The sequence below is a fragment of the Callorhinus ursinus genome, unplaced genomic scaffold, assembly GCF_003265705.2.
Source record: "Callorhinus ursinus isolate GAN/ISIS: 27379988/994484 unplaced genomic scaffold, GSC_fseal_2.0 scaffold4, whole genome shotgun sequence".
Taxonomy (NCBI): Eukaryota; Metazoa; Chordata; class Mammalia; order Carnivora; family Otariidae; genus Callorhinus; species Callorhinus ursinus.
In genome coordinates, this window is record NW_027397066.1 from 60,321,157 (window position 1) to 60,347,065 (window position 25,909).

The 25,909-nt window shown below is 38.3% G+C and overlaps 1 protein-coding gene and 1 long non-coding RNA gene across 3 annotated transcripts in view; one reads left to right on the forward strand and one right to left on the reverse strand.

Moving 5' to 3' along the window:
- Nucleotides 1-25,909, forward strand: part of USO1 (USO1 vesicle transport factor) — a 99,117-nt gene that overhangs the window by 4,304 nt on the left and 68,904 nt on the right. For both annotated transcript variants that reach the window (XM_025886932.2, XM_025886933.2), the window contains exons 2-3: nucleotides 19,555-19,641; nucleotides 19,719-19,783. In XM_025886932.2, the coding sequence (XP_025742717.1) occupies nucleotides 19,555-19,641; nucleotides 19,719-19,783 (152 nt within the window). The remainder of the gene's footprint in view (nucleotides 1-19,554; nucleotides 19,642-19,718; nucleotides 19,784-25,909) is intronic.
- Nucleotides 21,418-25,909, reverse strand: part of LOC141372617 (uncharacterized) — a 40,981-nt gene continuing 36,489 nt past the window's right edge. The window contains exon 3 of the long non-coding RNA XR_012377946.1: nucleotides 21,418-21,660. This is a non-coding gene — a long non-coding RNA (uncharacterized lncRNA). The remainder of the gene's footprint in view (nucleotides 21,661-25,909) is intronic.

Genomic DNA, 25,909 nt, shown 5'->3' on the forward strand with positions numbered 1-25,909 from the left:
TTTTTTTTTTTTTTTTTTTTTGGTGGGCAGCAAAGCAGTTTATTGAGTGATACTGAGTGATGATACAAAGCTCCCCAAGAGGGAGGGGACCCGAGAGGGTTGCCCCATTTTCCTGTTTTTGCTTTGTGAACTTAAGTATCTTCTAAATGTGTTAGAGTTACATTATTGATTTTTTTTAAAGATTTCATTTTTAAGTAATCTTTACACCCAACTTGGGACTCAAGCTTACAACCCCGAGATCAAGATTTGCATGCTTTACTGACTGAGCCAGCCAGGTGCCCCTATTATTGATTTTATAGTACCTAACTTTTAAGAGTAACTTCGGATTGGTATTGGATTGTTCTCTAGAGACAAAGTAGTAAATACTTGTATTTGTATCATATGACAATAAGTAATTCTATAAAATTTTAAATATTTTAAGTCTAGAATTTCATCTTCATTAAACTTTGCATATTTTAGAGTCAAATATGTGTTTTTAAAAAGTTGTATTTGTTTAAGTAATGTCTACACCCATTGCGGGGCTTGAACTCATGACCCTGAGATTAAGAGTTTGCATGCTTTTCCAACTGAGCCAGCCAGGTGCCCCTTAGAGTCAAATACTTTTAAATTTGATTTCTCTTTTTTGCTTTAGAGAAAGGCACTGATTTCTGGTGATTGAAGCCTCCTTAGGCTGGACATACTTTGCTGGGTGCAAATAAACACTAATTATACTAAAACTCATTTTTTTGTACGCATACATAGTTAATTTTCTGTCTACCTTTGAACTAATAACCTCTTTTTTTAGATTTTATTTATTTATTTGACAGAGAGTACAAGCAGGCAGAGTGGCAGGGAGAGGGAGAAGCAGACTCCCCACTGAGCGGAGAGCCCAATGTGGGGCTCGATCCCAGGACCCCGGGATCATGACCTGAACCGAAGGCAGCTGTTTAACCGACTGAGCCACCCAGGTGCCCCAACACATGGGATTTTCAAGAAACTAGCTTTTTAAAAAACGTTATTAGGGGCACCTGGGTGGCTCAGTCAGTTAAGCCACTGCCTTCGGCTCAGGTCATGATCTCGGGGTCCTGGGATGGAGCCCCGCATCGGGTTCCCTGCTCAGTAGGGAGTCTGCTGCTCACCCTGCTTTCTCACTCTCTTTCACTATCTCTCAAATAAATAAATCTTAAAAAAAAAACAAAAAACCCAAGTGTTAACATTTGATGGTAAATCATGGGGGGGGTTTCTTTTCTCAAGTTGTATTCCAAGGCATAAAAGTTGCTTAAGTTCTGAAAAAGTGTGTGGAATTACCGTGCTGAAAAGTTTTCTCTATTTTTTAATTTCTTTTTAAAGGAAGCTCCAGGCCCTTTGTGGGGCTTGAACTCATGACCCCAAGATCAGGAGTCACATGCTGTACTGACTGAACCAGCCAGGTGGCCCAAAGTCATCTCTTTATTTTTATTTTTATTTATTTATTTTTTAAGTCATCTCTTTTTAAATCAAACTTTGATCAGCTGGCTTAAAAAGCAAAAGAGCTAACAATATAGAGACAGCTGTACTTTCTTATAATAAAAATTATTATTAAGGAATGTGTGCTTAAATTTAGACATGGTTTTGGTTTGGTCAAGCATATTTTATACCACGTTACTATAAATGGATAGTCCGAAACTGCTATTTGGGTTCGAGTTTCATATTCTACATTAATAACCAGGTCAGTGTCATCACTGCAATGTGTTTTCTCTCTTGGCTGTCTTGCAATAACAGTGTCAGAGAAAACCATAATAATGATTTGTGTTTTGATCACTTCTATATCCAACTGAAGATGTTTCATATTCTTTTTATGTAGTGTCTATTGAAAACTACATGGCTTTTTTGAAGGTTAATATATAGATTATTAAGGGCAATTTTAAAAAACTAGAATCATTTAAATATTAGACATGCTACCAGTACCAACGTATGTTCCAAAAAAAGTGAATGGATGTACCTAAATTTGTTACCAAAGAAGTGTGCTGGGTGATGATCAAAAACAAAACAAAAAACCTAACATTTATACAAGGTTTATTAAGCAGTTTACAAATACTTTCAAGATGGAGACATAAAGTAAGTTGTGTTTGCCAATTTTATTTGACCAGATCCCTTTTTTTCCTCAGGAAACCTTGTGGATCTGAGTGTTCTGAAGAATATACTTTGGGAAAAATTGTCCTAGAAAATATATTTTTTATTTATTTTATTTTTATTTTTTTAAGATTTTATTTATTTATTTGAGAGAGAGAGAATGAGAGACAGCACGAGAGGGAAGAGGGTCAGAGGGAGAAGCAGACCCCCCACCGAGCGGGGAGCCCGTTGCAGGACTTGATCCCGGGACTCCAGGATCATGACCTGAGCCGAAGGCAGCCGCTCAACCAACTGAGCCACCCAGGCGCCCTTTATTTATTTTTTAAAAGATTTTATTTATTTATTTATTTGACAGAGAAACAGCGAGAGAGAGAGAACACAAGCAGGGGGAGTGGGAGAGGGAGAAGCAGGCTTCCCGCCTAGCAGGGAGCCCTGTGCCAGGCTGGATCTCAGGACCCTGAGATCATGAACTGAGCCAAAGGCAGACCCTTAAACTGAGCCACCCAGGCTCCCTGAGAATATATTTTTTAAAGGAATACTACATTTAAGAAATCTTTCATTAGCATCTGTTTTATGTAGTTTTTGAGATGTTGCCCATTTAAATACCTAAAAGATAAATTAAATCCTGGTGCTTTATGGTTTGATAATTATAATCTTGAATCTGATTATCTTTTAGAGAATAAAATAATTTCTTATGTAAATTTGCTGATAGGAAGTACCATTTTTCTCTCTTTACTCATTTACCTTCTGTTGTTTATACTGCATCGTTTTTTTTTGTCTGTTGTGGAAATCCTAGAAAAGGCCTGCTTATATTTTTATACCTCAGGCAGAAATGCTAAAAACATTTTTGTACAAAAAGTTACCTTTAATTTGAAACCTTTTGTGGTGTGAAGACTTTGAGATGCTAGCATTTGTGTTAGGTTAGTTGGTAGGCAAGTTTCATAATGATGCCTTGCTTGGAAAGAATGTATTTTCGGAAAGCATTGTTCATTTCTTAGAGAAAGCATGGAGAATAAATGAAGCAGCATATTACCTTGGCTGACTTATTGTTAATTGTAATGGAAATAGAGTGTGTTAGAGTCATTGGATTTATTTTGTGAAGAGACTGGTGTTTGACTTTGTAATTTTTTTTAGATCATAATAATTTAGGTCATCTAAAGATGAGACTGGTAAGACTTTTACTTGTTTTGTAAAATCTTCTGAACTGTAGAGTTCAATTTAAAATAAATTTCTGGTTCTTTCTGTGTTCTAGAACACTAATTTTTTTTGTTCCATTAAAACAATGTAAATGAATTGATTATTGGCTAACATGAATTATTTAAGTTCTACAGTAAATAGTCATGGTTGGGGAAGTTCTCTCCAGGGAAGCTGTAACTATGTTTTAAGTTTCATGAAGGCAGTTATATGATCAAATATGTTGGTATTAGATGCCTGATAAATATTTATTGAATAAATATGATGGAATAATTGAATTAGATTTTTTTAACTGGCATTCCTGTTCTTTATTTTTTGCATGTCAGTTAAATAGTTACTGAACACTTTAAAAAAATAAAGGTTTCTGTTAGGAATTGTGAGGAAATATGTCAAACTACATTATGTCAGTGTCTTTAAATTGTAAACGTACCTTCAGCATGCTAGTTTTATGACACTTTCTTTTTTCCCTTTTTACGTTTCAGTGGTTTTTCAGTTTCACATTCCTCATCTCACTCTTTTCTTTCCTAGTCACTCCTATTCCCATTGCTTCTTTTTTGGTCCCTTTGTGTATCTCTGAATAAAAATAAATGGAACTGTTGGTTAGCAAAACAAACAGATACTAAATTAAGATTATTAGGCTGTCATTCTGATTATGCTCAGTTTACCAATTGTTAGTGGATTATTTGTCCTTTTCAAATTTTTCTTGGTAAAATTGTGAATGTCACATGGCGATTACTAAAAACAATGAATAGTTCTGATACATAATCACCTCCGTGAGTTGCATTATGTTATACATATTATTTTACTAATTAGCTTTTTAATTTTTTTATGACACAAAATGACAAACAGTACTAGTAAACTTTAAGGCCCCTTTGACTACCATTTTTAATTTCAGTTCTCTTTGCAGAAATAACCATTAGTCTTTTTTTTTTTTTAAGATTTATTTAATTGAGAGAGAGAGCATGCGTGCAAGCAGGAGATAGGGGGAGAGGGAGAGGGAATCCCAAGTTGACTCCATGCTCAGCACGGAGCCCTTCATGGGGCTTAGTCCCACAACCCTGAGCCGAAACCAAGAGTCTGGACACTTAACCAACTGCACCACCCAGGTGCCCCCAGAAATAACCATGGTTCTTTTTTTTTTTTTTAAAGATTTTATTCATCCATTTGACAGAGAGAGAGAGACAGTGAGAGAGGGAACACAAGCAGGGGGAGTGGGAGAGGGAGAAGCAGGCTTCCCGCTGAGCAGGGAGCCAGAAGTGGGGCTCGATCCCAGGACCCTGGGATCATGACCTGAGCCGAAGGCAGACGCCCAACGACTGAGCCACCCAGGCACCCCAAAACATGATTCTTAATGTGGTATAAATCCTTCCAGAGTTTTATGAATAATTATGCATTTGTACAATATAGAATTATGAATTTGTATGAACATATTTATCTTTTTTTCATAAACGATATCCTGTTTATAGTGTTTTGCAGCTTACCTTTTTCATTGATATGTCTTGAAGATCTTTGCATATTAAAACACAGAGCCACTTTATTAGAATTATTTAAAATATCAGATTTTCAGTTACTTTGTTAACCACGCTGTACTCAGACTATAAGCATCTTTTTTTTTTTTTTTTAAAGATTTTATTTATTTGACAGAGAGAGACGCAACGAGAGAGGGAACACAAGCAGGGGGAGTGGGAGAGGGAGAAGCAGGCTTCCCGCGGAGCAGGGAGCCTGATGCGGGGCTTCATCCGAGGACACTGGGATCATGACCTGAGCCGAAGGCAGACGCCTAACGACTGAGCCACCCAGGCTCCCCTAAAAGCATCTTGATAACAGGATACATGTCCAATGCATCATTGTATTTATCTCCCAGAGCACCTAATACTTTGCATGATATAAACTAATTGAAGAACTACTGTCTTTGAGTTTTTCCTTATTACCCCTTTCTGATCCTTCTAAATTAAACTAACTCTGAGTCAAATTTTATTCAAATATGTTTTTTCTTTTTAGAACTGTTTTTGTTAATAAATAGTATTCTGTTGTTTAATGCAAGAGTCCACAAACTCAAATCCCAACAGTGTCAGTTGTGTAACATCATTGTTCAATCCAGCAGGTCAGGTTAGAAGAGAGCAGAGCTCTGGATGAAACTGGAGCCTGCACATCCTGACTTGACAGTGTAGATGGAGCTCAACTCCAGCCAGTTGTTGCCTCCAGAAATGTAGGCTCAGAGAGCCAATTTAATGTAATGGTTAAGCACTCAAACTGCTTGGCTTTGAATTCCATCCAACCACTTACTAGTTTTGTGAACTTGGGCTTACCCACTGTGCCTCTCTTTCCTCACCTCTAAAATGTGGGATAATTATTGTGCCTATTGTATAGGGTTTTTGTGTAGATTAAATGAATTTAAAATGTATAGATCTTTAGAACAGACTGGCACATACCAAGTGGTATATATTGCCATATTTTAACAATTCGGAGATGCACATTAGCATGTAAACAGCTCTGAAATCAGATTGCATCATGTAATTATAATTGGCAATATATCTTTTTTTCTTGGTGTTACATTACCAGTTACATTACATCCACCAGTTGGTGGATCTTGGGGCACCTGGCTGGCTCAGTCAGTAGAGCATACAACTGTCAATGTGGCGTTTGGGAGTTTGAGCCCCACATTGGCCATAGAGATTATTTTTAAAAGACAATGGATCTTATAATTGATGGCTTCTTAAATGGTGTGAAATACAGTATTAGTTGTCATTAGCTATCACGCTAATTTTCTTCAGGAAAAGGTGGAAATCTGGATTTTTATATGAAATTCAATTTTGAAATGTTGGCTTAAGGGGCACCTGGGTGGTTCAGTCGTTAAGCGTCTGCCTTCAGCTCAGGTCATGATCTCAGGGTTCTGGGATCGAACCCCACATCCGGCTCCCTGCTCAGCGGGAAGCCTGCTTCTCTCTCTCCCGCTCCCTCTGCTTATGTTCCCTCTCTTGCTGTGTCTCTCTCTATCAAATAAATAAAATCTTTAAAAAAAAGAAAAAGAAATGTTGGCTTAAAAATTTTATCAAACAGTGTCAGAGGCCAAATAGATTTTTCAAATAGTATACCAAACAAATACATAATTACTTATTAGGTAAAATTGAGTATTTTTAACTTATTCTAAGTTTTGAGCATTAAGTAGCCTTAGAGTTTATCTAGTTTATTCTTCCATCTTGCAGATGATGATACAGACTTAGCAAGATATTTAAAGTTCAGTCAATCCTTGTTATTCATGGATTCCATATTTGCAAATTCACCTATCTGGTAAAATTTATTTGTAACTCCAAAATCAATACAAGTAGCACTTTCAGGTCATTTGTGGACGTGTGTAGGGTAGTGAAAGGTTTGAGTCACCTGCTGTGTATGTCCCCAGTTGAGGTCAAAGAAAGAGATATTTGCCTTCTTGTTTCAACTCTCATTAACCAGTGTCCTTTTCACAGCTATTTATTGTCATTTTTGTGCTTTTTGTTTGTGATTTCGCTGTTAAAAATGACCCCTAACTATAATGTGGAAGTGCTCTCTAGTGTTCCTAAGCATAAGAAGGCTGTGGTGTTTTCACCGAGAAAATATGTGTGTTAAATAAGCTTCCTTCAGGCATGAGTAATAGTGCTGGTGCTGTGGGTTCAGTGTTAATGAATCAAGGACATGTATTGAAAAAGATGTCTTTAAAGAGGGCGCCTGGGTGGCTCAGATGGTTAAGCGTCTGCCTTCGGCTCAGGTCATGATCCCAGGGTCCTGGGATCGAGTCCCGCATCGGGCTCCCTGCTCCTTGGAAGCCTGCTTCTCCCTCTGCTTCTCTCTCTCTCTCTCTCCCTCCCTCTCTCCATCTCTCATGAATAAATAAATAAAATCTTAAAAAAAAAAGATGTCTTTAAAGAAATACACATAAAACAAGGTTATGTATTGGATTGATTGAGGAAAATGTGACCACAGACTCACAGGAACCTAGCTCTGTATTTTTCTTAAATGCAAAGGTTCAGTATCTGCTAATTCATTGTTTTTAGTCACTCACAGAACATAGAACTACATGAATGACAAGAATCAACTGTATTCAGAAAGTGGATGAACAGTGAGTCATCAGGTGCTATGGTAGAGCATATAAGAGAATAAAAGCTGGATCTAATATATTCTGGAAATTTCTTTAAATTTTTCTGTTTAGTTATTGAAGCAATGGTGAAAACATACTTATTATAAATAATTCATAATCAGTGTGTAGTCTAAAGTTGCCCCTTTCTTCTTCCTTTCACAGTCTCATTTCCCATTACCAGGGGTAATTGCTAGTGCATACATCCTCCCAGATTATTTTCTTTGCATTTACTAATATGTTTATTACACAAATGAGTTTCTTTTTAAGAGTGGCGTAATTATATTCACAGATATTTGTTGTTTTTTTTTTAATTTAATAGGGGTACCTGGGTGGCACAGTTGGTTAAGCATCTGACTCTTGGTTTTGGCCATGATCATGAGGCAATGATCTCAGGGTTGTGAGATAGAGCCCTGCATCAGACTCTGCGCTCAGTTGGGAGTCTGCTTGAGATTCTGTCTCCCTGTGCCTTCCCCCACTCAAATAAATAATCTTGAAAATTTTAAAAGTAGGTATTAGAATATTTCTATTCACTAATCAGTAAGCAGATTTTTCCCCCACAGAGTTTATTTATTTTTAGAGATTTTGTTTATTTATTTGAGAGAGAGAAAGAGAGTGTGTGAGCAAAAGAGCACAAGCAGGGGGAGCACAGAGGGAGAGGGAGAAGCAGACTCCCACTGAGCAGGGACCCCCAATATGGCGCTCTATCTCAGGACCCTGAGATCATGACCTGAGCCAAAGGCAGCCAGTTAACCAACTGAGCCACCCCGGTGCCCCTCCCCACAGAGTTTTAAAAATATTTATATATATATATATATATATATATATATATATATATATATATATATAATTTTTTTGTTTTTTTTTAGATTTTATTTATTTGACAGAGCACAAGCAGGGGGAGCAGCAGGCTGAGGGAGAGGGAGAAGCAGACTCTCTGCTCAGCAGAGAGCCCAACCCCTGGAGTCATGACCTGAGCCAAAGGCAGATGCTTAACCGACTGAGCCACCCAGGCGCCCCTGCCATCATGTCGATGAGAGTGTTGAGGACTCATACAAGAGTTTGTGACTTCAAATACCCAGTGAATTTATGAATTTTGCTTTAAACCACGAGTTGGCTTCCTTGGTTGGTTTCTGAGATAGTGAGTTGCTAGTAACAAAGTCCCTCACCTCAGGATCCCATTTGGGACACTGAATAAATTAATCCTTTAACTCTGAAATACTGCCCTTTTGCCTTCTGCTGGTATAACATAATCATTCTGTCTGCTTCCCTACTTTTCCACTTGCTTTGTTCTTGTTACTCATTACCCACACTTCCGACTATATCCAAATCAGTGCTTAACTTGGGGCCATCTGACCAACTAGGTTATGTAAAGTAGTACTCTCCACCTAATCACTATCTCATTTCCCTGATTATTTCCCTTGTCATGCTTATCACTTTATCTTTTTAAAATTTATTTTGTAGTCTCCTTGCCATTATCTTTTCATTAGAATAGGTACCTTCTATAATGGCTCACTGCTATTCCCCCAGAATAGAATTTTGCAAGGCCTTTCAAAATGTCAATCACTGTAGTATTTCTCAAACTGTCTGTGGTGAAAGACCAGTTGCTTTAGTTGGTTTTTAGTTTTATTTTGATTCTTTTTTTTTTTTACGCAATTACTCACAGACCAATACTTCTGTAAAATACAATAAAAATGAATGGCTGGGGAAATGGAATGACAGTATGCATACACATACTCGTGTGCATAAAAACATTAAGCCCTGGTTTTTTTATTAAATAGATATAAAATTAGTTGTGGTAGAAGTTTCTAAATGCTTAGTCCCAGTTTCTGAACTGAACTTGTCACAGACCACGCCACTGCTTTCTGGTTGCACTGATCATAGCTCCTGTGAGGGTAGAAGCACTCTAATATTTGTTGAACGAATGAACGAAATCACCCACTTAGGATGATGGTACTGAATTCTTCAGATACATTGCTCCTTTGACCTTTGTCCTTGCCAAAACCCAGAGTATTTGCTAAGACATAGAAGAGTGATTGCGGATTCATGATATCATACTATCATACTGCTGCTTTTTGATTTTCTAATTATATCTTTTAAAAAACAATATTTGACTACATGTTTGTTTAAGGAAAAGCTATAGAAGTTGAATTCCAAACAGTGGCTGTTCCAGACATTTTATTCTTTAGAGCCCCAGCCTCTTAAATTCAGTTAATTCAATTATTCTTTTGCCTTATTTATCTCTTCAGCTCTTTGCCCATTACCACCACCCTAATACTTTTTTCTTAACCTTATTCCTTGTCTGTTATCATGAGCTGACATCTTTTTTCTCTCTCTAATCTCCAGTTTGTCCTTATTTCTCCACTCCAGTTTGTCCTTATTATCTCAGCCAAGTTAAATCTAAAAAAGTGAGTATGTATTCGGGTGCCTGGCTGGCCCAGTTGGTGGAGCCTGTGACTCTTGATCTCGGGGTTGTGGATTCGAGCCCCATGTTGGGTGTAGAGATTACTTAAAAATAAAATGTTTAAAAAAAAGTGCGAGTATATTATTTTTTGTTGTTTTTCTGAAGTACTTACAGAGTGCTGATTTTTTTTTTTAATACTTGGTAGGTTCTTTTTTTTTTTTTTTTTTTTGGTAGCTTCTGATTATAACTTTCCCAAAGTAAAGCTTCAACTCCCTTAGAACAGGGGGACTACCCTGGCTGAGCAGTTAAGTCAAAGGCTTCTCAGGGTCCTTAGTGGACTGTAGTCTAAGTAAAACCTATTCATAAAAACTGCATTTCAGTCTCTCCCTATTTATAAAAAAAAAATCTTGCTGTCCATGTAGTTTGCAACAGTAACTCAGATTCACATTTTTCTGCGTAGGAGGCAATATAGGCTATTAGACTGTGGGCTTTGGAGTGAGACAGCTACAGCTTGGGTAGAAAGAATCTGAACTGTGCCACCGAACCGGCAGTGTATTTTGGGGTGTATTGCTTTGTTTCTGAGTCTTAGTTTCTTCTGTAAAATGAGTTTATTAGCTTAGGCATTGCATCAGCTGCCATAACAGAGGCCAGAAAATGGGTCTAACCGAGATAAAAGTTTATGTCTTTCTCCAGCTAAAGTCCAAATTAGAAAGCAGTCCCTAGGGTAGGGTAGTTCTCCTCAGGGTGGTCCAGTGGCCCAGGTGCTCCTTTTTATCTTGTTCTGCCATCCCCTAAGATGCTGCCCTTGTTCGAATTGTTGAAGTTGCCTCATTACTACCAGGTTCAAATTCCGGGTTGAGGGAAAGAGAAAGAGGAATGAAGAATGAATAGCTTCCTTTTTTTTTTTTCCTCTTTAAGATTTTATTTATTTATTTGAGATAGAGAGTGAGCGAGACAGCAAGAGAGAGCATGAGTACAAGCCGGGGGTGGGGGTTGGGGGGGTTGGGTGTAGAGGGTGGGCAGAGGAGAGGGAGAAGCAGGCTTTCTGCAAGCAGGGAGCCCAACTCGGGACTTGATCCCAGGATCTGGGATCAGGACCTGAGCCAAAGGCAGATGCTTAACCAGTTGAGCCACTGAGGTGCCCCAAATAGCTTCCTTTTAAAGACAAGGACATGACCTGGAAGGTACTAACAACTCATTGGCCAGAATATAGTCATTGTCTCTGCCTAGATGCAAGGATGACTTGGAAAGTAGTCTATGTAGACAGTCATGTGCCCAGCTAAAACACCAGGGGTCCTAATAACTGAAAGGAGAAAATGGAAAATGAGGGACAATTACACTGCACTGAGTTGGTTTTTCAAGTAAGGAATAAATGGCATTAATGGTCTTTGAATCTATAATTTCTGAATATAAGTTAAGCATTCTTGTGCTACAGAATTTTTGCTTGGTAACTATCAACTGAAAAATACAGCCAGTGTTTGGCCTAAAACATGGCTAAATCTTTGTTAAAGTTTGGAATGTATATATGTTTTCCTTTCATTTGGTTTCAGTTGTCTGTAAAGAGTAGCAATGTAGCACTTCATTATAGAGAGATCACTTATTTAGAAACTTCAACAATCTGAAATTTTAACAGGAGGTAGTAGGCTTTCCTCTAGCAAAAGTAGAAGTTGCAAGGTTCATGTACTCAATCTTGATTTCAAGCCTGAGTGGTTTTTTGTTATAGAAAAATTATATTAGTATCTAGCTTAATTATCAAATTCTCACTCAGTAACAAATTAAAATCTGCAAAATTTGAATGGTCTGTTAAAAACATACATGATAGAAGTGACTGCCAAAAGCCTGATAGGATAGAAGAATAATACAAAAAAGTCATAAAAAGCCTGGTAATAATAGAGTTTGTTAGTATTTATTGATCATTTATAGGTACCAGGTACTCGGCAAAGCCTTTTATAGTCATTATTTCATTTAACACCTAAGACATCCCCATATGTGATATTGGAGAGGACTTAAGTTTAAATGCTAAGAAAGCTTGTAATTATGTTCAATTACAAGACAGAGAAGCTTGTAATTAATTTTGGGTTAGTATCAGAAATAACTAAAATGAAAAGACCACTTCAGTGCCTGACAGAGGTATCTGAAATAGTTCAATCTAATGGTTCTAGATAAATAAGTTTTTCCTATAATTGCTTTGATTCTCATTGGCTTGCAGTATGGTTGACTGCTTTGAGTTTATCTTAAGTTTCAAGAAAGAAAGTTCTGATTAAAATCCCCAATTTGGAAGAATATGTACTTGGCATTAAAACCCAGGTTTAATAGATAAAAAGCATGTTTATATTCTTAAAAATAGTCTTGATAGGTATTTACCCAAACTCAAGAATGGATTTTATTTCTGTAAGTATAAATATTATACTTCGAAATAGTGATTAATTTTAATATATATTTTTTAAGATTTTATTTAACGAGAGAGATAGCATGAGCAGAGGGGAGAGGCAGAGGGAGAGGGAGAAGCAGAGTCCCTGCCGAGCAGAGAGCCCCATGTAGGGCACCATCCCAGGACCCTGAGATCATGACCTGAGCCAAAGGTAGACCATTAACTGACTGAACCACCCAGGCGCCCCAAATCTAATATTTTTAAGTTACATTTTGCAACTACCTAAAAATAGTGATTTGCTCATTAATCAGAGCTTATTGAAACAGATACTTTGAACTCATTAGAAAAGAAATATATATATATATATTTTTTTTTATTTGAGAGACAGAACGAGAGATAGAAAGCACGAGGGGAAGAGGGTCAGAGGGAGAAGCAGACTCCCTGCCGAGCAGGAAGCCCGATGCGGGACTCGATCCCGGGACTCCAGGATCATGACCTGAGCCGAAGGCAGTCGCCCAACCAACTGAGCCACCCAGGCGCCCCAGAAAAGAAACATATTTTTAACTAACACTCTAATCTTACATATTCTTATTTTTTCTCCACATTATTTTAGATCAGTTATCATTCCCAAAAATGGTAACTTACTGTAAAAGGGGAAGTTTTCATATTTTAGAAAGTCTCTTTTGGTGTATTGCTTTAATAGAACAAGTACATATGTTTGTGTGTGATATAAAAATTATATTTTTTGGTTCATAGATATATAAAATTAAAAACCTCAAATTAGACCATTTTGTTCTTCTGAATATGAAATGCTATTTTATACATTAAAATATGTGCAGTTATAGGGGCGCCTGTGTGGCTCAGGCGTTAAGAGTCTGCCTTCGGCTCAGGTCATGATCCCAGAGTCCTGGGATCGAACCCCACATCAGACTCCCTGCTCAGCAGGAAGCCTGCTTCTCCCTCTCTCACTGCCCTTGCTTGTGTTCCTGCTCTCCTTGTATCTCTGTCAAATAAATAAATAAAGTCGTTAAAAATAAATAAATAAAATATGTGCAGTTATAAAGAAGTAATTTTCTGTGCCTGAAATTCCTTCCCCATATTTTCTTTCTTTTTTTTTTTTTTTAAGATTTTATTTATTTGACAGAGAGACGCAGCGAGAGAGGGAACACAAGCAGGGGGAGTGGGAGAGGGAGAAGCAGGCTTCCTGGTGAGCAAGGAGCCCGATGTAGGGCTCGATCCCAGGGCCCTGGGATCATGACCTGAGCCGAAGGCAGATGCTTAACAACTGAGCCACCCAGGCGCCCCCTTCCCCATATTTTCTGATGAACTACCACTTATCCTTTAATTCTTGACTCAAGCATGGCATCCTTAATATACCTTTTTTTAAAATTTTTGGTTAAGATTTTATTTATTTGTCAGAGGAGAGAGAGAGCACAAGCAGGGGGAGCTGCAGGCAGAGGGAGAGGGAGAAGCCGACTCCCCACCGAGCAGGGAGCCCAATGCGGAGCTCTATCCCAGGACCCTGGGATCATGACCTGAGCTGAAGGCAGACACTTAACCAACTGAGCCACCCAGGCGCCCCCTTAATAAACCATTCTTAAGCAGTATCTGTCTTAATCTCTTTGGGCTGCTATGACAAAAATATTAGTCTGGGTGGCTTAAACAAGCAACATTTATTTCTCAGAGTTCTGGAGTCTGGGAAGTCCAGGATCAAGACATTGGTAGACTCTGTGTGCTGAGAGGCCGGCCTGCCTTCTGGTTCACACACGGACATCTTACAGTGTCCTCACTTGGCAGAAGGGGTTACAGGAGCTCTCTGAGGTCTCTTGTATAAGGGCACTAATCCCATTCATGAGGGCTCCACCCTCACAGCCTACTCACTTTCCCAAAGCCCTCTCTCCTAATACCATCACATTAGGGGTTAGGATTTCTAAGTTTGTGTTTTGGCGGAACATAAACATTCAGTCTCTAGCAGTTTCACTTTCAGGAAGAATTGACTACATTTTCTTTTGTGCCCCAGCTTTATCCAGCATATACTTATATATCTTTAGCTTGTTATTATACTTTATTTAGGGGACTGTGTTCCTGGGCAAGCTTGTTGTGGCCAGAGACCATATCTTATTTTGGTTGGTGCAACAACAAATACATGTATACTTAATGTGTGTATTGACTGAGTGAAGACCGTGCATTCTAGTTTAAAAAATTTGGACTTTATAAGCAACAGAGAACTAATTGATATTTTTTATTATGCTAGCTTATTTTTATCAATTAAGAGCTGGTTTCATAGTATTTTGATCAGAGTGAAGATAGCATCTTTAAAAGATGAGTTCAGGGGCGCCTGGGTGGCTCAGTCGTTAAGCGTCTGCCTTCAGCTCAGGTCATGGTCCCAGGGTCCTGGGATCGAGCCCCACGTCGGGCTCCCTGCTCAGCGGGAAGCCTGCTTCCCCCTCTCCCACTCCCCCTGCTTGTGTTCCCTCTCTCACTGTGTCTCTCTCTGTCAAATAAAGAAATAAAATCTTTAAAAAAAAAAAAAAAAAAGATGAGTTCAGTCAGTTATGAAAATATCCTAGAAATCCCAATAAAACATAAACCATTTCATTTTACTCCATCATTGTTCTTTTCTGTTTATAAAGGTGATACCTGTTTTATCAAAATGTAAACATAAGAAATAATGTAAAAAAAAAATGAACATTTCTGGCAATCTACAAAAAGACAATATGGTACAGTCTTAAGTTTTTCTATACATATTCACATTGTTTATTAATGGTTTTTTATTTATTTATTATTTTAAACCAGAATGAACTAATGCTAAACAGGTTTTTTTTTTTTTCCACTTAAAGTATCTCGGACATCTTTTCATATACGTAAAAATGGATCTGCTTCATTCATTTGATCACCCACATAGTCTGTGTGTACTGTATGTTAATTAACTGTTCTCTGATTGATGCATGAAACTTTGTATCCCCCCCACCCCACACTTTTTTTTTCCAGTAAATTGCAGGAGTTTATTGCTCACAGTTCTGGAGGCCAGAAGTCTGAGATCGGGGTGCCAGGCCTCAGACTTCTTATTATATTCCTCTGTGGCAGAAGCTGGATTTCCTTTTTAGCTATTAAAAGTACTGCTACAAAGAACATCCTAGTATAAAATATTGTGTAATTGTGGGGATGTTTTTAAAGGCTAAATTCCTAGAAGTAGGAATGCCTGGCTAAAAAAAGGGTATGAACATTTTAAGTTGTAATAGTTTTTGCCAAATTGCCACTTTTTTAGGTTACTTTCACTATAATAGAATATAAGCAAGTTAATCTATATCCTTACCTATCGTGGATAGTTCTATTTTTTTAAGATTTTATTTATTTAGAGAGAGAGCATGCAAGCAGGGGGAGTGGCAGAGGAAGAGAGAGAATCTCAAGCCGACTCCACACTGAATGTGGAGCTTGATTTCAGGACCTGAGATCACAACCTGAGCCAAAATCAAGAGTCAGCACTTTTTTTTTTTATGATTTTATTTATTTATTTGACAGACAACGAGAGAGGGAATACAAGCGGGGGGAGTAGGAGAGGGAGAATCAGGCTTCCCCGTGAGCAGGGAGCCCAATGCGGGGCCTGATCCCAGGAACCCGGGATCATGACCTGAGCCGAAGGCAGATGCTTAATGACTGAGCCACCTAAGTGACCCAGTTGTTCTGTTTAAAAGATCATTTTTAAAGAGAAAAAATAAATAAAAATTAAAAAAATAAAATAATCATTTTATTGGGTTTCCTGGCTAGCTCAGTCCTTAGAGCGTGTGAGTCTTCATCTCAGGGTTGTGAGTTTAAGCTCCACAGTGGCTGTAGAGATTGCTTCAAAATCAAATCTTAAAAAAAATAAAAATCATTTTTTTAAAGTATCTAGAAAAGTATGCATGTCAAATAACCTCACAACCTGAACACACCCCTAACCAGCACCCAGATCAAGGAACAGAACATTACCAGAACCCAAAGTTACCTTTGTCTTCCTGTTCAGTCACTGCCTGTCTCCATGAGTAACCACTATTCTGACTTATAAAAGCACAGTTTAGGGGCGCCTGTGATCAAGCCCTGCATCGGGCTCCCTGCTTGGCAGGAAGCCTGCTTCTCCCTCTCACACTCCCCCTGCTTGTGTTCCCTCTCTCCCTGTGTCTCTGTCAAATAAATAAATAAATAAAATCTTTTAAAAAATAAAAAAAAAATAGCACCGATTAGTTTTGCTGGGTTTTTTTATTTTATAAAAATGAAATCATATAGTATTTGTATTTGGTACTGTTAATTTTAATCTTAGCCTTATAGGTAAAAGTAACCTATTTTAACTTGTATTTATCTTAATAACAGCTGAGGTTAGCTTTGTGTATATCTCAAAGCTTTTTAAAAAAATTAACAAGGCTCAAATATTAGCATATTTAGAGCACAGAAAGTTCACTGAAAATAAAACCAAAGCAAACCGCCAAACTCTAGGATTACCATCATCTTGCGGCAATATTCCTAAAGCTAAGTTTCTTCATCAGCATCAAGTAGATTTCAGGTGTCCACATTCAACAAATGAAGAGTTTCTAGACATGGAAGATCATATTTTGACACAAATCTTTATATATGTTAACCAGAGATGAGGCTGAGGCTGAGGCTAAAGTTCAAGCCCTGCATGGTACTGGGACTCAGTACCCCGTGGGAGATGTTCAGAATCTCATATCTAGAACCAGTGCTTGGGTTTGGGGCTAGGAAAAAGCAGAAAATGCCTATAAATGATTTCCTATTCATACTAGCAGTTATAAACTACCTAGAAAAAAAAGTTGTACAAGACCCAAGCAGAGGAAATTACAGTCATACTTAGGAAAACTATTTTTGGCCTAAGAAATTCCTTAAGATGAGAGTAACAAGCCTCATGTTTTCAAGAGATAATTATGTAGTTTTTCTAATGTAGAAAAAAATCAACCATTTGTTTAATAAAGAGAAAGTTGTTAGCACTTTGGAAAGTCAGTGTAATTATTATGAAAGTAAATGCAACTTAAGGTAGAATAATTTCTAAATGTGAGCAGTTAGAATGAATAAAATCCAATAAGGCTAGGCTTGGTTATACTGTATCTGCAGTATGAAGAAATGCAAATCAGCATAGTAAAGACTTAGAAATCCTGCAGTGCAGAAGCCTATTTAATTTTGTATAACCTTGTGTTTCCTGCTGCTTCTGTGATCATTAGAAATCTATTAATATCTTCTGGGACACTAGAAGTCTGCAGAGCGTAATTTGGAACACACTATATGTATTTAAACACCACTAATTCAGATACGTAGGGTGCAAAAGTGTGACTGATATGCCAAAGTATTATTTTTAGACTCTTAGTAAGAACTGTCATTAAAGAGTAATAACTTAAAATAATAACTTAGAACTTAAAAGAACCCGAGGATCATGGTTTTAAAAACTGTTCTTTATCAGATGTTTTCAAATATTTTCATCCAGGGCGCCTGGGTGGCTCAGTCAGTTAAGCATCTGCCTTTGGCTCAGGTCATGTTCTCAGGGTCCTGGGATCGAGCCCCGAATCGGGTTCCCTGCTCAGCAGCAAATCTGCTTCTCCCTCTCCCTCTACCCCTCCCCCTGCTCATGTGCACATTCTCTCTCTCTCTCTCTCTCTCTCTTTCACTCTCAAATAAATAAAATCTTTAAGAAAGCCAAATATTTTCATCCAGTTTGTGGCTTACCTTTTCATTCTTTTTTTTTTAATTTTAAGACATGCAGTTAATTCTTACATCTGTTACAATTTTTTTTAATCTTTAATTTTTTTTTTTTTTGAGAGATCGAGGGGGCACGGGGTGTGGAGGTGGGAGGGCAGAGACAGAATCTTTTTTTTTTTTAAGATTTTATTTATTTATTTATTTGAGAGAGAGAGACAGCGCACAAGCAGGGGGAGCAGCAGAGGGAGAGGGAGAAGCAGGCTCCCTGCTGAGCAGGGAGCCCGATGCAGGACTCGGTCCCAGGACCCCAAGATCACGACCCAAGCCGAAGGCAAGCGCTTAACTGACTGAGCCACCCTGCTGTCCCAAGAGAAAATCTTAAGCAGGCTCCATGGTCAGCATGGAACCTGACACAGGGCTCCATCTCATGACCTGAGATCATGACCTGAGCCGAAATCAAGAGTTGGAGGTTTAATCAACTGAGCCACCCAGGTGCCCCTCCAGATTTTTTTAAATGCAATTTTACATACATAGTTTGGTACTTTTGCTTCAGTGGGCTCATAATTTACATCAAGTTTTACAACTTGCTTTTCTTTTTTCCCCACTGTTTATTAGTATTTTCACATCAGTACAGTTGTTTTGAATATTATTTTATCAAAGCATAGTATTTTATCAAAGAATGTACAATAATTTCTTTTTTTTTTTAAAGATTTTATTTATTAGAGAGACACACAGCATGAGAGGGGAGAGGGTCAGAGGGAGAAGCAGGCTCCCCGTTTAGCCAGGAGCCCGATGTGGGACTCGATCCCAGGACTCCGGGATCATGACCTGAGTCGAAGGCAGATGCTTAACCAACTGAGCCACCCAGGGCCCTAGTTTTTCTTTTGATGCACAGTTGTTTCCAGTTTTTTTCTATTGTAAACACCCAAAGGTTTATTTTAAAATTCAGCTTGAACTTTAATTCCTGCAAATTCATTAAAAGCTTTTATAATAGAAGCATTTCATCTTTCTAGATCTTGAGGCACACTTAAAACTTAAGATTTTTGATATATCAGTTCTTGTTCAAATACTTAGTAGAAACATTAGGGTGAAGTTTAAATGTAAACAAGTACTTAAAAATTTTTTTATTTTTTAATTTTTTAGTTTTTTTCCCCAAGATCTTATTTATTTACTTGACAAAGAGATAGCACAAGCAGGGGGAGCAGCAGGCCAAGGAAAAGGGAGGAACAGGCTCCTTGTGAGCAGGGAGCCCGATATGGGGCTCGATCCCAGGACTCTGGGAACATGACCTGAGCTGAAGGCAGACCCTTAACTGAACCACCCAGGTGTCCCTAAAAAAATTTTTTTAATAACTTCCCATCTTCTACCATAACCCTGCTTCCCTCTTGGCTCAAGCAGTTGTAAATGGCATGTTTTGAAAGCTCTGATTCTACTAATGATTTCTCCTAATTCCTCAGTTTATATGACTTATTTAACTTCTCTTCCACCACTTTTCTTTTTCAGGAGTCTGTGAAAAATCTGTTTCTCTGAAGTAAGATTATAAAACCACCTAAATAGTTATTTAGATTTGTGAAAGACTATTTCCATGACATCCTATTTGTTGATTTTTTTCTCAAAATTAGATGGTATAAATTTAGGGGGGAACTTTATGTTCTTTTTTGTTTTTTTGGATTCTATTAATGCTATTTCATTTTTCCATGACAGATTCAAAAGCTTTGTGACAGAGTGGCTTCATCTACTTTACTAGATGATCGAAGAAATGCTGTGCGTGCTCTCAAATCATTATCTAAGGTCAGTAACGCTTTATCACTTACTAAGTTTATTAAGTTGGGCATTAGTTACTTTAACAACATTTTTCTTTCATGCAGAAATACCGCTTGGAAGTGGGTATACAAGCTATGGAACATCTTATCCATGTATTACAAACAGATCGGTAAGTCTCTTTTTAATGATTTTTCTCCCTAATTTTTCTTGCAATTTTAATTAATTTGTTTTAGAGTTACTATTCTAGAAATGATTAACTTATTAAGGTTATTAAGTTTTTATTGTCAGATATCATTTCAATAAATATTGGACACAAGGAGCAAACCACTGTGCTAAGCATTGAGACAGACATAATCTCAGGGGTTGAAATCTTTCCATTATATAAAATGAAATGAAGTGACTTCTCATTAAAAGCCGAAGATTTGGGGTTTGAATTGGGCAATTGGATTTTTTGATACTCACTTAGATGTACTCAAATATACTATTCTATAATACAGTATACATATTATTGTATATCAGTTATCCAGACTTGCTTTTTTGTAGAAATAAACTGGACTAATAGAGTGAAGTGTTAAATCTGAGCATGTCCTAAGAGACATGTTAAATCTGAGCATGTCCTAGGAGAAAGGTCACTCAGCCTATTTTTATCTCTTTCAATTTCTCTTTAAGAGATTTTATCTGCGGGCGCCTGGGTGGCTCAGTCATTAAGCGTCTGCCTTCGGCTCAGGTCATGATCCCAGGGTCCTGGGATCGAGTCCCACATCGGGCTCCCTGCTCGGCGGGAAGCCTGCTTCTCCCTCTCCCACTCCCACTGCTTGTGTTCCTGCTCTCGCTATCTCTGTCTCTGTCAAATAAATAAATAAAATCTTAAAAAAAAGATTTTATCTGCATTTTTTTTAAAGATGTATTTATTTTACAGAGAGAGTGAGTGTGCATGCAGGAGGGAGGGACAGAGGAAGAAGGAGAGAGATTCTTTTTTTTTTTTTTAAGATTTTATTTATTTATTTGTCAGAGAGAGAGAGAGAGCACAAGCAGGGGGAGTGGCAGGCAGAAGGAGAGGGAGAAGCAGGCTCCCCCGCTGAGCAGGGAGCCCGATGTGGGACTCAATCCCAGGACCCTGGGATCATGACCTGAACCGAAGGCAGTTGCTTAACCGACTGAGCCACCCAGGAGCCTGAAGGAGAGAGATTCTTAAGCAGACTCCATGCTCAGCCCAGAGCCTGATGCAGGACTCTATCTCACAATCCCGAGATCGCCACCTGAGCCAAAACCAAGACTCAAGCACTTAACCAACTGGGCCACCCAGACACCCTGCATCTTTGGTTTTAATTAACAGCTGTGCATGGATAGCTTTCAAAAATCTTACCTCTAATTAAATATATATTATAACCTTTAACTGCTCAGTGGACATTTTTACCATATCAAGATCTCTCACAGATATCTCAAATTCAGAATGTTCAAGAGTTAATTTATCTCTTGTTTTCCTGCTCCTAACTGCCTCCTCCCACCATCTCCTTCAACTGCCTTTTGACCCAAGTCCAGCCTAGTTGGTAGTGCCTTTCCATTCAGGCAAGAAACTATAGGATTCGTGCTGAACTTAGCCCTCTCCTTAACCCATTACGCTCATCTAGACCAAAACCAAAGGCTGGAATCCATGAATTTCTCCTGATTTCCTTTTTTAATCTTCAGTTCTGGCTCAGTATCAATCACTGAAACCATTTTCAGAGCCACTATATTAGTTATCTTTATTATTATTATTATTTTTGCTGTATAACAAATTACCTCAAAGCTTGGTACCTCAAAATAATCAATATTTATTATCTCACACTTTTTGTGGATCAGAAGAAATTCAGCAGTGACTTAGCTAGGTGGTTTCAGCCAGTACTGCAGTCATCTGAAGGTTCGGTTGGGAAGATCTGATTCCAAGATGGCTCACTTACTTTGCTGATGGCAGGAGGCTTCATTACCTCACCATGTTGCTCTCTTTATAAGGCTGCTTGAGCGTCCTTATGAGATGGTAACTGGCTTCTCCCAGAACAGGCAATCCTAGAGACAGAGCAAAGAGAAAGCCACAAGGCCTTTTAGGACTTAGTCTCACAAGTCACATACCATCAATTCTACCACATTCTGTTTGTTAAAAGCAAGTTAATAAATACAGCGTACGCCTAAGAGGAGGAGAATTAGATTCCATCCCTTAAAGGGATCTGTATCAAAGAGTTTTTGAACATAGTTTGTTTATTTATTTATTTTTTTAAAGATTTTATTTTATTTGACAGAGAGACACACAGCGAGAGAGGGGACACAAGCAGGGGGAGTGGGGAGAGGGAGAAGCAGGCCTCCCGCTGAGCAGGGAGCCTGATGCGGGGCTCGATCCCAGGACCCTGGGATCATGACCTGAGCCGAAGGCAGACGCTTAATGACTGAGCCACCCAGGCGCCCCTTGAACATAGTTTAAAACCACCACTACCTTCTGCATGGAGCACTGGGTGTTATGAACAAACAATGAATCATGGAACACTGCATCAAAAACTAATGATGTAATATATGGTGATTAACAGAACAATAAAAAAATTAAAAAAAAAAAAAAAAACCACCACTACCTCCAAACTGTATTCTTTGCCTCCATTCAGTCTATGCATTATAAGTCTGATGTATAAACTTTTTTTTACTTAATGCATTTCAGCAGCTCAGTGCAATGTGAAGTCTAAGTTCTTTTTTTTTAAGATTTTGTTATTTATTTGAGAGAGACAGAGAGAGCACAGCAGGGGGAGGGGCAGAGGGAGAAGGAGAAGCAGACTCCCAGCTGAACAGGGAGCCCAACTCGGAGCTTGATCCCAAGACGCTGGGATCGGACCATGAGGATCATGACCTGAGCCCAAGACAGACGCCCACCCAACTGAGCCACCCAGGCACCCCTGAAGTCTAAGTTCTTAAACAAAGCAAAGCATATAAGCTTTTTAAATGTCTTGGTATTGCCTGTCTAACCTCAGAGCCTCTTTTTCAGTTATATTTCAGCAATGCCCAACTGCTTGTTCATACCAGTTAGGACTTTTCCTCTTCTCAGACAGTACAACCCACACTGACTACCTTTTCGAAGCCAGCTAATTCTAATGCATTTGAATAAATGCATTGGATGTGTTAGGATTATCTGTTTTATTGACATCATAGTGAGTAGCTGTGGTAGGCAAAATAATAGCCCCCCCAAGGATGTTCACATCCTTATTACCACAACCTATGAATGTTACCTTAGAGGGCAAAAGGGACTTCGCAGATATGATTAAGGACTTTGAGATGGAGAGATTATCCTGCGTTATCCTGGTGGGCCCAGTGTAATCCCAAGGTTTCTTAAAAGTGGAACAGGAATGCAAAAGAGGTCAGAATGAGGTGATATGGAAGGTCTGCGCCTATCCTTGCTGGTTTTGAAGATGGAAGAAGGGGGTCTCTAGAGAACTGCAAAAGGCACAGAAACAGATTTTCCCCTAGAGCCTATAGAAAGGAAGGCAGCCCTGCTGAGACCTTGATCTTGGTGCAGGGAGACCCATTTTGGACTTCTGACTTCCAGAACTTTAAGATAATATATTTGTTTTGTTTAAGCCACTAAGTTTGTGGTAATTTGTTATAGCATCAATTGAAAACAATTACTAAACTAAAGTTAGTTATCTGCTTTCAATAATATTCTAGGTTAGAGAAAATGGATCCTAGATCAAAAAAACTTTAGTGTGATGATTATACATACATATAATCTATAATTTTTCCTTTTTATTCTATGTACACCTTTTCTCACTGAGTCTTACAAAGTTAGTAATGAAATGACTAACATCTCAGTATGGAAAATAGAATGCTACCTGTTATGTAAAGTGATTGTCATTTTAAGTGCACAGCTGAGAATGAATGTGTAGATATTATTCTTTTTCTTTTTTAGATTTTACTTATTTATTTGAGAGAGGGAGAAGCAGGCTCCCTGCTGAGCAGAGAGCCCGATGCGGAACTCAATCCCAGGGATCCCTGGGATCATGACCTGAGCCGAAGGCAGACGCTTAACTGGCTGAGCCACCCAGGTGCCCCGATAGATTTTGAAAGCATGATGGATGATGATGGCATTTAGAGTAGAAAGCAAGAGTGAGACACAGGACACAAAGATTCAGTGAATATGAAGAAGTGATTAGGAGTGATAAATGAAAGCTAAGATGATGGACAAAGGGGATCACAACCAGATGTAAATCTCAAATTAAGTAGGCTTTAAAATTATTATTTATAAAAAATATTGTTTATCATTTTGTTTTTGAGAAATTTTGAGGAACTTTTTTTTTTAAGATTTTAGGTATTTATTTGAGAGAGAGAGTGAGAAACAGCATGAGAGGGGAGAGGGTCAGAGAGAGAAGCAGGCTCCCCACTGAGCGAGGAGCCCGATGTGGGACTCGATCCCAGGACTCTGTGATCATGACCCAAGCAGAAGGCAGTCGCTTAACCAACTGAGCCACCCAGGCACCCGAGGAACATCTTTTAAGAGTATATTAAGGAACTGGGAATAGAAAGGAAATTTCCTCAAAATGATAAAGAGAATCTATGAAAATCCCAAAACATCAGATGCAATGGTGAAAAACTGAATGCTTTCCACCTAAGATCAGAAACAAGATCACAATGCGATGTTCCTTCTAGCCACCTCTATCCAACACTGAAATGGAAGTTCTAGCTAAAGCAATTGGGCAAGGAAAGGAAATAGAAGGTATACTGATTGGAAAGGAAGAAGTACACATAAGAAATTACACATATTCGGGGTGCCTGGGTGGCTCAGACAGTTAAGCATCTGCCTTCAGCTCAGGTCATGATCCCAGGGTCCTGGGATCAAGCCCCACATCAGGCTCCCTGCTGGGCGGGGAGCCTGCTTCCCCTCTCCCTCTGCCTGCTTCTTTCCCTGCTTGTACACACTCTCTCTCTCTCAAAAATAAATAAAATCTTAAAAAAAAAAAGAAATTACACATATTCACAGGTGATATGATCTTGTATATAGAAAATCCTTAGGAATCCATTAAAAAACTATCAGAACTAATAAATTCAGCAAAATTGAAGGATATAAGCTCTATATAAAAAATTATATTTCTGTACACTAGCAATGAACAATCAGTAAATGGAATTAAGAAGACAATTCCACTTAAGTAACATAAAAAAGATTAAAATACTTTGACATAAATTTTACTAAAAAAGTACAAGAATTGTTCACTGGAAACCACAACACATTATTGAAAGAAATTACCCAAGACGCAAATAAATGAAAAGACATTCTGTGTTCATGGACAGAAAGAAGGAATATTATTAAGGTAGTAATACACCCCAACTTGATTTATAGATTCAGATAATCACTATAAAAATCCTAGTTGCCATTTTTGCAGAAATTAACAAGCTGATCATAATGCACAGGATCCAGAATAGATCCCAAACTACCTTGAAAAAGAACAAAGTTGAAGGGCTCATATTTCCTGATTTTAATACTTACCACAAAATGATAATAAACAAGACTCTGTGGCACTGGCATAAGGATAGACATAAAGCTCAACAAAATAAAAAGGCTAGAAATAAAATAACATTCATTTGAACTGATTTTTGGCAAGGATGAAAAGAAAGAACAATTTCTTCAACAAATGGTCCTGGGACAACTAAGTATTCACTTCACACCATACACAAAAACTATCTCAAAAGGGATCAAAGAGGAGCGCCTGGGTGGCTCAGTCGTTGAGTGTCTGCCTTCAGCTGAGGTCATGATCCCAGGGTCCTGGGATCAAGCCCCGCATCGGGCTGTCTGCTTAGCAGCAAGTCTGCTTCTCCCTCTGCCCCTCCCTGCTGCTTGTGTTCCCTCTCTTGCTGTGTCTCTCTCTGTCACAGAAATAAATGAAATTTAAAAAAAAAAAAAAGGGATCAAAGACCTAAATGTAAGAGCTAAAGCTATAAAACCCTTAGAAGAAACATAGGCATAAATTGTCAAAACCTTGGCTTAGACAATGGTTACTTAAATATGACAGTAAAAGCATAAGCAAGGAAAGACAAAACAGATAAACTGGACTTTGTCAAAATTAAAAACTTTTATGCTTCAAAGGATCCTATCAAGAAAGTTAAAAGACAACCCAAAGGATGGCCGAAGGTATAGGCAAATCATATGTTTGATAAGGCCCTTATATCCGGAATACATATATAATTCAACCACAAAAAGATAAGTCACCCAGTTAGAAACCGGCAGATGGGGCACCTGGGTGGCTCAGTTGGCTGAGCGTCTGCCTTTGGCTTGGGTCATGATCCTGGG